The sequence below is a fragment of the Eurytemora carolleeae genome, unplaced genomic scaffold, assembly GCF_000591075.1.
Source record: "Eurytemora carolleeae unplaced genomic scaffold, Eaff_2.0 scaffold552, whole genome shotgun sequence".
Classification (NCBI taxonomy): Eukaryota; Metazoa; Arthropoda; class Copepoda; order Calanoida; family Temoridae; genus Eurytemora; species Eurytemora carolleeae.
Window position 1 is genome coordinate 128,523 of NW_019396455.1, and position 15,072 is coordinate 143,594.

The 15,072-nt window shown below is 34.9% G+C and overlaps 1 protein-coding gene across 1 annotated transcript in view; it reads left to right on the forward strand.

Moving 5' to 3' along the window:
* The window catches only part of LOC111703616 (F-BAR domain only protein 2-like), a 39,519-nt gene extending 24,944 nt beyond the window's left edge, over nucleotides 1-14,575 (forward strand). Inside the window, 19 exon segments of the mRNA XM_023475603.1 lie at nucleotides 293-363; nucleotides 565-675; nucleotides 678-830; nucleotides 1,386-1,540; nucleotides 1,849-1,928; nucleotides 2,441-2,536; nucleotides 3,137-3,360; nucleotides 3,768-3,808; nucleotides 4,455-4,553; nucleotides 5,652-5,769; nucleotides 6,292-6,363; nucleotides 6,427-6,465; nucleotides 6,668-6,747; nucleotides 7,111-7,194; nucleotides 8,539-8,616; nucleotides 8,938-9,004; nucleotides 9,162-9,241; nucleotides 11,988-12,032; nucleotides 13,246-14,575. Coding sequence (XP_023331371.1) covers nucleotides 293-363; nucleotides 565-675; nucleotides 678-830; nucleotides 1,386-1,540; nucleotides 1,849-1,928; nucleotides 2,441-2,536; nucleotides 3,137-3,360; nucleotides 3,768-3,808; nucleotides 4,455-4,553; nucleotides 5,652-5,769; nucleotides 6,292-6,363; nucleotides 6,427-6,465; nucleotides 6,668-6,747; nucleotides 7,111-7,194; nucleotides 8,539-8,616; nucleotides 8,938-9,004; nucleotides 9,162-9,241; nucleotides 11,988-12,032; nucleotides 13,246-13,282 — 1,730 coding nt within the window. The 3' untranslated portion in view covers nucleotides 13,283-14,575.
* The last annotated feature ends 497 nt before the right edge of the window (nucleotides 14,576-15,072 follow it).

A 15,072-nucleotide genomic window follows, 5' to 3' on the forward strand; every position in this document is an offset into this window, starting at 1 on the left:
CTGTAGTGGAATTTTGCATGTTTAACATCATGAGTCCATAAGTCAATAACTCGGTGTGAGAAAAAATTCTTCCTAATCTGGAGATGAAGATATCCTATTTATTTTTAATTTTCCATGGCGGATCTATGCAGTGAATTCAGGTTTGCCATAAGTTTTATTTTCTAATGACCCTCCTTGACTATAATAATGATTATAATAATGATTATAATAATAGTGAGTGATATGAGCGGAGAACCCCCTGGAGCTATTTTCTAATGACCCTCCTTGACTATAATAATGATTATAATAATAGTGAGTGATATGAGCGGAGAACCCCCTGGAGCAGAGTCCACTAGACTAGACACCAGCAATAATAGTAACGAGGTAAATTCAAATTATAAAATACAAATATTAAAGAAAAATTTGTTGAGTTATTGATTGATTTATTACTTGGTTAATTGATTTATACTTCATACATTTATGACTTTCATGTTGAATCCTATAAATCCAGGTAGGATGATACCAGGAGATTTAGTGTGGTATTTTGTATTAATTGATTGATAGTTTGATTCATTGATTGATTAGGTGTCCTCTATCCTGCATGATATTCATGATCTGAACGCGGCCTCTAAAGACGAGGCTGTGTCCCCAACCTCCAGCACTTCACGTGACCCGCCTGTCCGCCCCGCCCCCTAGATCCTGATGATACCGACGATATGGCACCGCCTTCGGAGCCCGCCCCTGCTCCTCCCTCAGGCAGCCCGCCCCCTGTTCCTTCTTCTTTACCGCCCTCTGTCTCTGGTGAGCAACCACCTTGGTCAGATGCAGCGTGGACGGAAAATTCGAAAAAGGTGATTTTTTATTTACCAAGTTTGTGGATTTATTGTCCTAAACTTACAATCTACATACAGGGGAATATAATTTCAAGAATTACCCTCCCCCTGGCGGGAAACTACAAAAAATTGAACACTAAAAAGCAAGTTTTTTATTCTTGTTGACACTTTTTACCCAAAAATAATAGCAAGTATTAGTGAACATCGCTCAGAATTAAAAATAGTTTTTTTGTAAGATTCTGTATTCATAAATATCTTTGGTACAATCCACAGTAGACTAGGAAAACGATCGTGCATTGTGCAGTTTACACAGACAAATTTTACTTAATAAATTAATTTTCCAACAACTGGCAAACTATTTGCTTTTAAACAGTTTAACCGACTATATGCGCTAATGAAGGCGATGAGGTCGGGTAAATAATTCTGGATTTCAAATGTTCAACATCATTTTGCCGGAGACAAAATGTTTGCTGGGACAATAAGATTCTGAAATGTCGTCTTCATAATCAAGGGTTTTATTGTTTTTCTTGTAAAAAGGTCAATGAATTGGTTTTTGATAATTTTTCTCTTCAGGAGGAAATATCCTGGGCTACTGCGTGGGAGGAGCCGGTACAGCCCGCCCTTCCACCCAAACAGAATGCCCGCCCCGCCTCTGTTCAACGGGAGAAGATAGCCAGCAGTTTAATATCATTACCTAGACCTCCTTCACGGGCACGCCCAGAACCTAGGTAATCCCCCTCCCCTCCCCACCTAAACCTCCTTCACGGGCCCGACCTGAACCTAGGTAATGCCCCTCCCGCCCCTAGACCTCCTTAATGGGCCCGACCTGAACCTAGGTAATCCCCCCCCCCTTCCCCACCTAAACCTCCTTCACGGGCCTGGCCTGAACTTATGTTATCCCCCTCTCGCCCCCAGACCTTCTTTACGGGTCCGACCTGAACCTAGGTTTTTTCAATTAGGAAGCGGGGGAATTAATAAAAAATATAAATTTTTTTCCTAAAATTAAATATTTTCTATAAGATAACCTCGTATTTAGATTACGGGGAACCCCATCACCTACTCCTACATCCTTCTTGCAAACCACAGCTCTCTCCCTGGCAAGGAGTGATAGTATAGGTATGTAATCCCGGGTATCCTTCCTAATTGAATGGCATGTCCGATTTACAATGGTACCTCTTAAAAACGTTGTATGAGAATTATTAAGAAAGAATAAAATATAATTTTTGATTATTGTCATTGGTTCTTTCTTTTTAAACATGTCTTTTCGCATTTCTTCTTGATAAACAATGAAAGAAAAATGTCACAATTAAACATCTCAATCTAGAAAAACGGATTTATGTTCCACAATATTGATCTGATAAAGATATAAAGGGTACCTCAGTGAATCCGGCATTCCCCTCAGTAAATGTGTGATTACTGATAATATCAGAGACAGTTCCTTAAAACGCGAAAAATATTAATAATTAATTAATTAAATTTAAAAAATTAAATTTCATTAATTTTAATTTTTTTTGAAATTAAATAAGTGTTCTATGAATCTTGTAGTAGTCTGATTTCATTTTATTTGATTTACAGCCTTGCCACTCATAGGATTGATTTGATTTGATTTTCAACCTTGCCACTAATAGGATCCACTGGAAGTGATGGTAAATCAAGTGGACGAAGTGGAAATGATTCATTTTCATCCAAGTTCCTTGAATCAAAATACAGGAGTGATAGTTTAGGTAAGACTCGGAGATGATAACATATTTTCTTGTCCCCCCCCCCCCAGTCGAAAAAGATTTACATTTTTAGTTTTAATATATGATGGGGAGGGAAATTATTTTCAAAGATGGGGTTAAAAATAAAAACTTATGACTCAAATAAAAAAATAACCCACCCCTTTTTGATGCTTATTTCCCAAAAAATGTCATCCATTTTCCCCAAAAAAATCATTTATTTTCCTTAACCTCACAGAAAACATTCCTGATTTATAGTAAAAAAAGACAATCTTATATTTTTTTATAGAAATTATAATTTGCAAGTTGAAATGCCGCCCGTGGAATTTTATAAAACTTTGGGGGGAAAATTTCGAATTTAGAAAAATATTATTTTCAGGATACCATTACCCGTACCTTATGGGTTGCATCAAAAGTTATCCAATTTGGTCCCGATGTTTTGCCGGCCATAACTAACATATATATGAGTAGAGAGCTGTTCATAAAAGATTATCGTTTTTGAGCATTTAATTATTTAGCGTTTCATGAAATTCATGAAAAAAGATCCCATTCTCTAAAACGCTAGAATTATAAAAGAAATAAATAAATAATCATAAATGTATTCAGGTTCTAAATCAGACAGTTTTTCAAGATTTGAGACTGAAGGATTAAAGACTGGTAGATCAGGCCCCATCATGCCCATTCCTAGTTCAGAAAGTCCACGCCGGGCGGACTCGGCCACACCCCCTTCCGGTCCCGCCCCTGTCCTTCACTCCTTCGCCACCAGTCGGGGTCCTTCCCCCCTCACACTGGGCGGGGCAGAGGTGGTTCCTCTAGCTGTTGCATTTCAGGTCATATTATTAAAGAGACTGCACGCGAATGCAAAGATTGCTATGCCCGATTCACAACGGTACCCTTTAAACCTTTATCCGATCAATAATGTGGAAATTATTGTCGCTTTTGTAAAAAAAAATCGGTTTTCTTAAATTATATATATTAAAATCAAATTAATACTTGATCAGACAAAAGAGAGAGTCAACCCAGACCGAAATATATTTTCAACAAATGTGGAACTAACATCCACTTTTTTACTCTACGGAGGTTTGGTCCATCACAACCACCGAATTTTAGATCAGACAACCGTTTGAAGGGAAACATAGTGAATCGGACATATGCCACCTGAAATTACGCCTGAATCCCCTTTAAATTATTGTTTTAAGGCGATCTTCTTCATTCTTGAATTAGAGTTATTTTCTAGGAGGTGGTACACGCGGCGTTTAGGGGAAGAGATGAATCCAGGTAAAAACATTTTAAATTTTTTATTGTCAACTATTAAGATTAAACATTATTATTATCACATTTTTTGATTGGTTTAGTGCAACAGTTATGTTCACCTATTCTTGTCCCAATCCTAAGAAGTTCATAACCATTTTATGAACACAGTCCAAATCCTAAGCAGCTCATAACCATTTCATGAACATAGTCACAATCCTAAGCAGTTAGCAGTTCATAACCATTTTATGAACACAGTCCCAATCCTAAGCAGTTCATAACCATTTTATGAACACAGTCTCTAAATCCATTTATTTACTTGGTTCGTTTATCCATTTTCTGAAAACAGATCCTTGCTTCCCAACATTTATAAAATCCTTTTTTTTATCCCTCTTATTTTTTATCTAGACACGATAAGAAAACAAAGCCTTTAAGTTCTGCAGATCGGCCACACGAAACATTAATTTCCATTATTATTTGGCCTGACTTTGTTATTTTTTTTTTGTAATTTTACTTCTTCTGTTATTTGAGTTTAGTTCTGTTTACACTGTGTCTGAGAAAACAGATATCCTTTTTTTCTATTGTTAACTTATACATCAGGTTAAAAAGTACCCTCGTTAATCCTACACGTAATTCTAGATGCATCACCTGAATCAAAACATGAATTGTTCAGGTGTTTAGTAAAGCAACTAGGAGACATGATGCTATCCTTCCCTGCTGGTATAGTAGCAGTACTAGCTTCTAATCCATACCCAGCTCCTCTTCAGTTTAGGTAATTCTAGACATGATGCTCGCTTACCCTTACCTTTATCCTTACCAAGACCTTTATCCTTACCCTGACCTTTATCTTTACCATGACTTTTATCCATACCCTGACCTTTATACTTACCCTGGCCTTTATCCTTACCCAGACCTTTATCCTTACCCTGACCTTTATTCTTACCCTGACCTTTATCCTTACCATGACCTTTATCCTTACCATGACCTTTATCCTTACCCTGACCTTTATCCTTATNGCCTTTATCCTTACCCTGACTTTATCCTTACCATGACCTTTATCCTTTTTACGACATTTATCCTTACCCTGGCCTTTATCCTTACCCTGACTTTATCCTTACCATGATCTTTATCCTTTTTACGACATTTATCCTTACCATGACCTTTATTCTTACCCTGACCTTTATCCTTACCCTGACCTTTATCCTTACCATGACCTTTATCCTTACCCTGACCTTTATCCTTATTACGACATTTATCCTTACCATGACCTTTATACTTACCATGACCTTTATTCTTACCAGAATCTTTACCTATCACCTGTGCACTGTTTTAAACTTGGTTTTGACCTTTCCTTGATCTTCACATTGATCTTGGGCAATATCTTGACATTGATCTTTCCTCAATCTTAATCTTGACTTTCACCTTTCCTTGATCTAAACCTTGATCTTAGGAAATATCTTGACCTTGATCTTACTTCAAACTTAATCTTGATCTTACCTCAATCTTAATCTTGACCTTGACCTTTTCTTGATCTTAACCTTAATCTTAGGCCCAATCTTGAACTTGACCTTACTTCAAACTTGACCTTGATCTTACGCCCAACTTGACCTTTACATGGACCTGGCAATGAGTTTTAAATTGACCTTGACCTTAACATTGACCTTGACCTTGACCTGGACCTGGACCTTAACTTTGACCTTGACCTTGACTTTGATCTTGACCTCGACTTTGACCTTGACCTCGAAGTTTACCTTGACCTCGACTTTGACCTTGAACTCGACGTTGACCTTGACGTTGACCTTGACCTTGACCTCGACTTTCACACTGACCTTGACATTGACCATCAATCCATTACCTTATCCCTGAATAGAATAAAGAATGCTGCTCGGCTTGAATCTGTTTTACCGAACAAGCAGTTGATTAGCAAGGTGCAGAACCTCTCAACCATATCAACACTCGTCTTCGAGTTCAATATGACAAACCTCCAGGTTAACACTTTATCTTTTCATTTTAAATTTAATTTTTTCTTCTCTAATTGAAGTTTTTATTAAATTTTATATCTTTTTTTAAAGTTTATCTTAAAATTTGTTTGAAGATCCCGATAAAATTATTTAATATCCTGAATGTGAAAGGAAAACCCTCTTTTTAAAAATTTAATAGAAAATTTAGTGCAACAATAAGATAAACTAAACTGGCAATATAAACTATCTCTGACCACTTCCGAACAAGAATTCTATCCAATCCATTTGTACAACGGTATCCCTCAAAGCCTTAGCTGATCAAGTATGAATTAGAACTCCCTGTGTTCGTTGTTTTAAACTGTTTGTTTTCATCTGCGGGTTTCTCCTTAAGTGGCTTGCACATTTCTTGCTTTGAGTGAGAAAATTTTTTGATTATATTAAGGTTTCAAGGGTACTGTTGTATTTCTTTACATGGAGGGTCACTTGAATTAAGCTTTTAGTTCCTTTAAGTTTTTACGAATGCCCAATGATTAAATCATACTTTTGTAGGACCTGTTAAATAAACAATCTCAGATAAACCCTCATGCTAGTTATTTCAATATAGACATTCTTAAATATCAGGTAACTAAAGATTTGCATAATTTTAGAATTTTGATTTATCATTTCCAAACTTTTTTTCATCAGATTTCACCCTTGCCAGGCGCCGCTTCTTGTCCCTTCCAGGTTAGATTTTAAATACATTGTATATTGTTTTCAATATCTAATTTGATTCCAATTCTTTTTCTCTTTTTATTAATTCAACAGTTTCAAGAATTTCTTTTTTGCATTTTTTTACATGGAATTGTGCATATAGATTGTTTCCTACTGAAAGTACAGGGATAGGGGGGAAATTTTTGATTGAAATATATATCCCTGGTTTGTATAGATGGTTTCCTACTGGAAGTGTGAAGATGAGCATACAGACTTGAGGCTGGACTTCAAGTACAACCAGCACGCCATGGCCAGGTAAATTTAAATCAACGTTTAAAAATAGAATTAGTATGAAACCATTTCAAATCCAATTCTAAACTGAGCTCTGTAGCTCCCCACCAAGCATAATTTTCATAAATAAACCGCTATTTTCTTTTTAAGTTTTTGAAAATTATATTATACATTTCTGTCGAGCTTGTTCGCTAGTTTAATTTTTACATAAAATCTCGAGAAAATAAGTTGATCTGGATTTATTTGCGATCCATGATCCGGTGTTTTTGTATTTGTGCCAAAATGGATTTTAAGCACTTTATTTCAATGAACAGTTATAACAACTAGTTCAATTTTGCAAAAGTGAAAAAAACATTTTATAAATCTTGTAATAATGTTAATGTTTAGGCCAACTCCGTTACTGAATCTAACATTAGCAGTTCCAGTGGATGGAGGAGTTCAAAATATGACAAGTCAGCCTAAAGGAACCTGGTGAGAATATATACATGGTTGGTTGGTTGGTTGACGTCAGCTTGAATAGAGTTAAAAGCTTCAGGTCTAAATTAGAAGTGATTTAAATCCTCTTAATGATCCATTTCTCATTGCAAGAGAGGGGTTTTGACGGATCAGAGACCAATCGGTTAGAGCATGGTTGATTGAGGGTGTTTTGACGGATCAGAGACCAATTGGTTAGAGCATGGTTGATTGAGGGTGCTTTGACGGCTCGGAGACCAATCGGTTAGAGCATATTGAGGGCGTTTTGATAGATCGGAGACCAATCGGTTTGAGCATGGTTGATTGAGGGTGCTTTGACGGCTCGGAGACCAATCGGTTTGAGCATGGTTGATTGAGGGTGCTTTGACGGATCAGAGATCAATCGGTTTGAGCATGGTTGATTGAGGGTGCTTTGACGGCTCGGAGACCAATCGGTTTGAGCATGGTTGATTGAGGGTGTTTTGACGGATCAGAGATCAATCGGTTAGAGCATGGTTGATTGAGGGTGTTTTGACGGCTCGGAGACCAATCGGTTTGAGCATGGTTGATTGAGGGTGCTTTGACGGCTCGGAGACCAATCGGTTAGAGCATGGTTGATTGAGGGTGTTTTGACGGATCAGAGATCAATCGGTTAGAGAATGGTTGATTGAGGGTGCTTTGACGGCTCGGAGACCAATTGGTTAGAGCATATTGAGGGCGTTTTGATAGATCGGAGACCAATCGGTTAGAGCATGGTTGATTGAGAGTGTTTTGACGGATCGGAGATCAATCGGTTAAAGCATGGTTGATTGAGGGTGTTTTGACGGATCGGAGACCAATTGGTTAGAGCATATTGAGGGCGTTTTGACAGATCGGAAACCAATCGGTTAGAGCATGGTTGATTGAGAGTGTTTTTACGGATCGGAGATCAATCGGTTAAAGCATGGTTGATTGAGGGTGTTTTGACGGATCAGAGACCAATCGGTTTGAGCATGGTTGATTGAGGGTGTTTTGACGGATCGGAGACCAATTGGTTAGAGCATGGTTGATTGAGAGTGTTTTGACGGATCGGAGATCAATCGGTTAGATAGATAGTACTGTGCACTAATAAAATTATTTAGCCTTCTAACGGCATTTTACTGTCTCATTTCATATCTGGATTACACACTGAATCCTAAAAAAAATGACTAAAACCCTAAAATACTAGTTAACGTTCAATGTGACAGACCTCAATTTAAGGGGAGTGTTCGCGAAAAATGAAATGGGGTATAAGCAACCTACTGAAACGGACACTAGAGTGTATGTCGAATGAAAATAATAATGTTAATAATTATAGATAATTAAATGAAATCTGTCTTTCAGGAATGGTGAATCTGGAAGAGCTTTGTGGAGATTCCCTGACTTGAGTGCAAATCAGAATGGAGGAGTTGGAGCAGTCAGGTAAAGACGGAGAAGGGTTATTTTAATTATTGATGAAACAGGAAATTTTAGCAGTAAATATTTGAAAGAATTACCTATTCTCCCTTTACCTTGAAATGGGGGTCAAAGATTAGCAAGGGTGTTTACAGGTGGGGGGGGGGCAGTGCCTCCCCTAGACCTGTAAAGGGGGGAGGGTGTGGCGTGGATAGCTAATAGGCTATATGGTTTAACCCTCAAATAACCCAAATAAGTAAACAGTCCCTTTAAGTGCAATTAATTTTAGTTTTACGCGAAAATTCCTTTAATTACTAATGAATAAGATTTACAGTACCCTAAATTTAGAGCGAGGTTTCAGCTCTCCCAGGGTCCAGGCTCTCAAGGTTCTATAGCAGCACAGTTCAACTGTGAGGTAAGAAATCATGATTTTTGATTTTATTGAAAAACAGTCGTTGGGCCGGCTTTAGGGAACACATATACACATATCTTGTTTGCTTAAAGAAGACAAACAATAAAGTATAGATTGAAGAAATAGAAGAAAACGTATAAATTAAATATATATTGTCTAGGGTACTACACTATCTGGAGTAGAATTTGAACTGTCTGGGGTAGGATACAGGGTCTCATTGGTCAAACGAAGATTTGTTTCAATTTTCTTCTCAAAAATTCATTATTTTATTTTAACCCGAAAAGCCAAAATTAGCAACAAAAATTTAAGATAATTCAGTGCTTAGGCTCCATTTCATTTTGATGCGGATCCGAATTCAAGAAGCCAAAAAGTTGCGGATCTAACGGATCCGGATCCGAAGCACTGGAATAATTATAAAACTTGCAAACATAATGATTGTGAGACGGCTTTATTATTTCTTTGGCGAAAAGTATGTACATTGAATAATATCTATACTGCAGGGTTAAGATATAACTTATTCTTAAACTAGCTTGGGAACCCAGCTTTGACCGAAACTTATTTTTTCCCTATTAATGTCAACTCTCTCAACTGAGAGAATTTTTAAACCAAGCTAAGAACATTCCGGTGGTTCTACCTAGTTCCCCAATTAAAATTTTTGATCCGACATACAATCAAACAATCAATTGAGGATTAGTAGGATTATTTTTGTCTTAGTTTAATCTCCTTATTATGTTTAAAGACTTGGGCAAATTTTACTCAAATATAAATAGATGTGTTCCTGAGCTTGAAGCTATTGTGTTGGATAATGGATACCCATAATCCCGATAGTTTGACCTTTATATCCACAGTGGACAGTTTTCAATTTTACGGAGAATCTGATTGAATACTTGATTTTGGATATCCCTGCTTCTTCTGTTCTCTAATTGATTAAAACCCAAAATACCCAAACTTCCGATTAGCCGCTTGTTTTGATATTTAACGGGATATCGAATAAAGATTAAGTAAATCATCGGATTAACAAAAGATCGAGATCAATCTTTGATCCGAGTTTATATTCCAGGCAGCTATGTCTCTAAACCTGAGGGTGCTCTGCTTATATCTAAAGTCTAGGTCTTATCTCAGTAAATTTATCTGTTCAAGAGACTGTTACTGTTTTTTTAAAAGGGTCCAAAGAATGCAAATGAGGTCATTGTTAATCCCCATTAATTCGAAGTCGATCTGATTGTAATTAAAGGGACAGTAAAGGAAAAATGAAAGGGGGTACAGGCTGAAAGCTTATCACTTTAGCTCTTGATCTCGACCCATGAAAGTCATATCTGATGTTCTTGTCTCGAGAAATTGATAAAAAACTGTGTCAAATCTATACGAAAATTAATATATATACAATTTTGTATAAAAGTAGTAGGTTTAAACCGATCATATTCAGCAAATAAGCAACCAATCTGAAACGATGATATCCCAGAGAAAGCTAATTGTAATTTAGGTTTACTTTTATATTTGTTGTTTCTATTTTCAATAGATTTCATTCATAATATTATTTATACATCCGTATTGCTTGACCAGAAATTCCACCAATGGCAGTGCAGTAAAGTGGTCACGTGATACAGGCGGAGACACGTGACCAGTATACTGCTCTGCTATTGGTGATAGTTCTGGTCACGTGATTTAAGTTTCAGATTTTCAAAATTTTACATATATGAATTTTTGTATAATTTTAACACAGTTTTATATCAGTTTCTCGAGACAGGAACATCAGATAAAACTTTCATGGGTCGCGATCAAGAGCTAAAGTGATTAGCTTTCAGCCTATACCCCCTTTCATTTTTCCTTTACTGTCCCATCAAGAGTTTTTTTTAGATAAACTATCCGTAACGTACAGTTCAAAGTAAACGACTTAAGATTTAAATTTTTGATTACTACCAAGCTTTTAGACAGCATGGACACACATACATTTAAACATGTCAATTAACAGTTTCTCTTTGTTTACTTGTAAACTTTTAATTTGTAAAAGCCTTGTTAGAAATCAAACTTAAATAGAAAGTCGTCTTTTGTCAATGCCGACCATGGTATACAAAAATTCCGAGAAACCTCTCTGGTAGCCTATGCTGGTAGCCTATGCTTCCACTGTCACGACCTTCTTATTGACGATGTTTATTCTCAAATAATCTTCTAGGAAAATTGGAAAATCAAATAAATTCATCACTAAATAGGATTTGTACTTAGGACTCTTTTTCAAAAACATGAAGATTCCCTTAAGTTCAAGGACTCTGGTCAAAAATCCATTTCTTAAATCAATGAGAACTTTCAGTATCCTTGATATATCAGATAAATCTACTGTCTAGTGTGTTGAATCCTTTTAGAGAACCCAGTAATCAGTTTTTATTAATAATCATATCTATCTATCAATCTATCCATCTATAAATCTATCTATCAATCTATCCAATCCATCTATAAATCGATCTATCTATCTGTCAATCTTTTTTTTTAATTGTCCTTTAATCTTTTATTCTATCTCATCATGTATTTCTCCATCTAACACTAGGTTAAATATACTATTATTATTTCCATGTTTATATGGAAATAAGTTTTTAAATAATTGTATTTTAATTAGAAATATGTAAATTTTGTTCTTTACTAATAAATGGCAGAAGTGCTGTTATCCCTTTTAAGTTAGTTTGTAGCTTTTTTAAGGTTTTACTAACAACAAACTAACTAAAGGTTTATAATTAGATTTTCGCTAGATTCAAGTTAATTCAGTTTAATTACAATAAAGTAACTTTTTCTCAAATACTCAAATCTTATTAACGTATTTTTTTATTTAATAAACTTTCATTATTTTTAAATGTTACTTAAAACCGGTTACTTGAGATAAGAATGATGAAATGATACTAAAAAGTGATATTAAAAGTTCATGTTTGAAGTGAAATACTACTGAGCCGACTCCTGGTCTTTTATGAATTTTATAATTTAAATTTTTGTATATTTTAGGAAAATATGTGAGTGAACCTGATGTTTCCCTGGATACGAATAGGTAAATATTTTACATTTTGTATATTTTCCTACTATAGCAATTGAGAGACGGCTTGAAGGTCGTCTTTGACATTTTTAATTGTTTTCATTCGTTAATTTGTCAATCATCATTTTGACAGGGTAGCCAAAATCTGGTTTGTTTTCTATGTTCATTCAAAATCTATATTTTTTTTAGACTACAATTTTATTAAATAAAAAAATCGTCTAAATTTGAAATTCTTTATAACTCCGATAGTCTTAAAGCCCTAGAAGCCAGGCCAAGATTTAAATGCCTGGACAAAAAGAAATTTTGAATAAGTTTAAAAATTGAGCTTGTTAGATTAATTTTACTGATGAATGCCGCAAATAAGTTCAAAGATCTTAAAGACGTCTTTAAACTGGTATGCTCGTCGGAAACCCTGATTTATTGAGACCAATGTGAATTTTATTAAACCAGTTTACTTAAAGTACTTCTAAAATTGAATAAAAATTGAGAACTTACTTTTTGCCAATATCTAGAAAGGGAAATTTCAATTTTAAATGTTCAGTCTCTCAATGAAACTGATTTCTTGCCTCTTAAAGGGTGTATCTTGCTAGACATGGTAGGGATGAGAATGCAGAAAATTTTGTTTATAACAAATTTAAATCCTCCTTGGATTGTCCAACCCACCAGGCAGGCGTGTAGGGCAACACTGAAATCTAGACAACTCTAAAACTTTATCATCAAATCATTAGACAGCCTCGACTTTTAAGTGTCGCACCGACTTTGCATTTCTTTTTACCTCACGAACTCACTTATAATTTTTGTATCCCTAGAATATACATTTCATAAATGCAAAGTGCTTGTTTCTAGCTTAGGTTTAAAAGGAGTAATTGGCTAAATACTGCTCGATTTTTGTTTGAGCCATCTACCCTGCAGGCCTGTCTTGCATCGACTAAGTGGGCAGTCGGGTTGGACAATACAGAGGGTCAGGGATTTCTCTACAATACTACATTATCAGCTCAACACCCATGTCTAGCCACACACTCCCATTAAACTAATATTTAAAACCTGTATCTGAGTAGTGTGTGTACTTGTAGCCTTATGATACTTCAAACCTCGACCATTTGATTTTTTTTTATAAAATGTTAAATATCTAAGATCTACAACGTCAGGTTGCGTAGATATGAGGATTGAATTTTCAACAACAACAAAATATACTAACAAAGTTTTAAAAGAATATTTTCTGTTTCAGATACGCGGCCCCGTCTTCTTTTGATACAGAGTACTGAAATATTTATCTTGTGTGTAAACAATAAGCAACATGGAAGATAGAAACTAGAAAACATAAAATTATTTTAGTTTTCAACTTAGGAACCTCGTTATACATTATTTTCTTCAAAAATGGATCATCAGAATTACTTTTATCTTTAAAAATCCTTAGAAAAGTTGAAGATGAATCTTTGACAAGATATTCTAGATCCCTAAATCTCTTCCATTAAAAATTGACGGACGCCTTAATTTTTTTGTAACTTTGAATAGAGATCTGTCATTATTGAGTTCTTTTAAATCTACATTTTCTTGTTTTTATATATTTAATGAGTAAATGCTCGGATGTAATTATTCCATATATAATCAAAACACATTTTGCATTTCATCTTCTTAGAAATGATTCTTAAGTTTGCTTAAATTTAAATTAAACAGCAGTCAAGTAAAAAGTTCAATTTTCAATATTAAATCTAAAATACCCGCCCCCCCCCCTTCCTCTTATCTAACTGTGAAAAACATTTTTATTGATTTTATTTGAGATCTGATCTGGCTCGAAAATATATAACATAGACAGTAGCTGTTTCATTTAAAAAGAAACAAAATAATATTAATTCAGAAGTGACAAATCAAATGAAAATCTAATCTGCATTATTTTTATGTCGATCTTTAATTTCTGGATCTGGAAATTAAAGGTGTTTTTGTCAACTTAAACATCGATTTTAGATTATTTTAGATCAAATAACATTTGATTTGATTTTTTTACCTCCCCCCACCCTCTCTTCAAATTAATGACTATTCCCTTTGCACGTTGCAAAGAGGGATGGATCGTTTTCATTTTATTTTCAAAAACGATCGTTTCGTTATGAAAACGATGACGAAAAAACGAAAGATTAAACGATAATTTTTAAAAAACGATCTTTTTAAAAAAGAAATCGTTTTTCAAAAACGGTCGTTATAAAAACGATCGTGTTTATAAAGTATGTCTTTTCGTTAACGACAACCCTTTGTTTACGATCGTTAACGACAACCCCTTGTTAACGATCGTTAACGACGAAACTTTGTAAACGATCGTTAACAAAGAGAGAAGGAGAGAGGAAACCGATCTGAAGGGCGTCGGAACTTATCATTGAGTAGTTTTAAAGGAAATATATAGAAGTTTAAGCCAGCTAACTACCGTTTTTATAAAGTTCGTCGTTTCGTTAACGAGCGGTAATGATAACTCTGCATTAACGTTCGTTAACGATGACCTTTCGTTAACGAAGACCCTTCGTCAACAATGTCGTCGAAAAACTCCTATTTTCTTTAAAAACTATAATTTTAAAAAACAATCATATAAAAACGGTCACTAATAAAAACGATCGTCATTCATTTTTTCAAAGTTCAAAACGGGTGGGTCGTTTTCAAAAACAATTGTGTTTTCCGAAAACGAAAAAATCGTTTTTGAAAACAATCGAAAAACGATTGTTTTCGAAAACGACTAACAACCCTAGTTAAAAATATGGCAAGTTGTAGAAATTATGTTTTAACTATCTTCCAGATTTATTGTCAATGTAATTAGGGTTAAAAAATATTATTTTTATTAATGTAAAATTGCAAACAGTTCGACTGTGTAGCTACAATTTTTATTCAACCAAAAATCTAAGAAAACATTTTTATAGAAACGGATTATTTCCTCACAGAGTGAATTATTTTTTATCTTTTGAAGTGATGTCAAACCCATCTTTTTAGTTCATGTTTAAAAGAATTTATTCGTAATACACATAGAATCCTAGTAAATTATTTTATCAGAAGATACTTTGCAATGTTTTAAAAA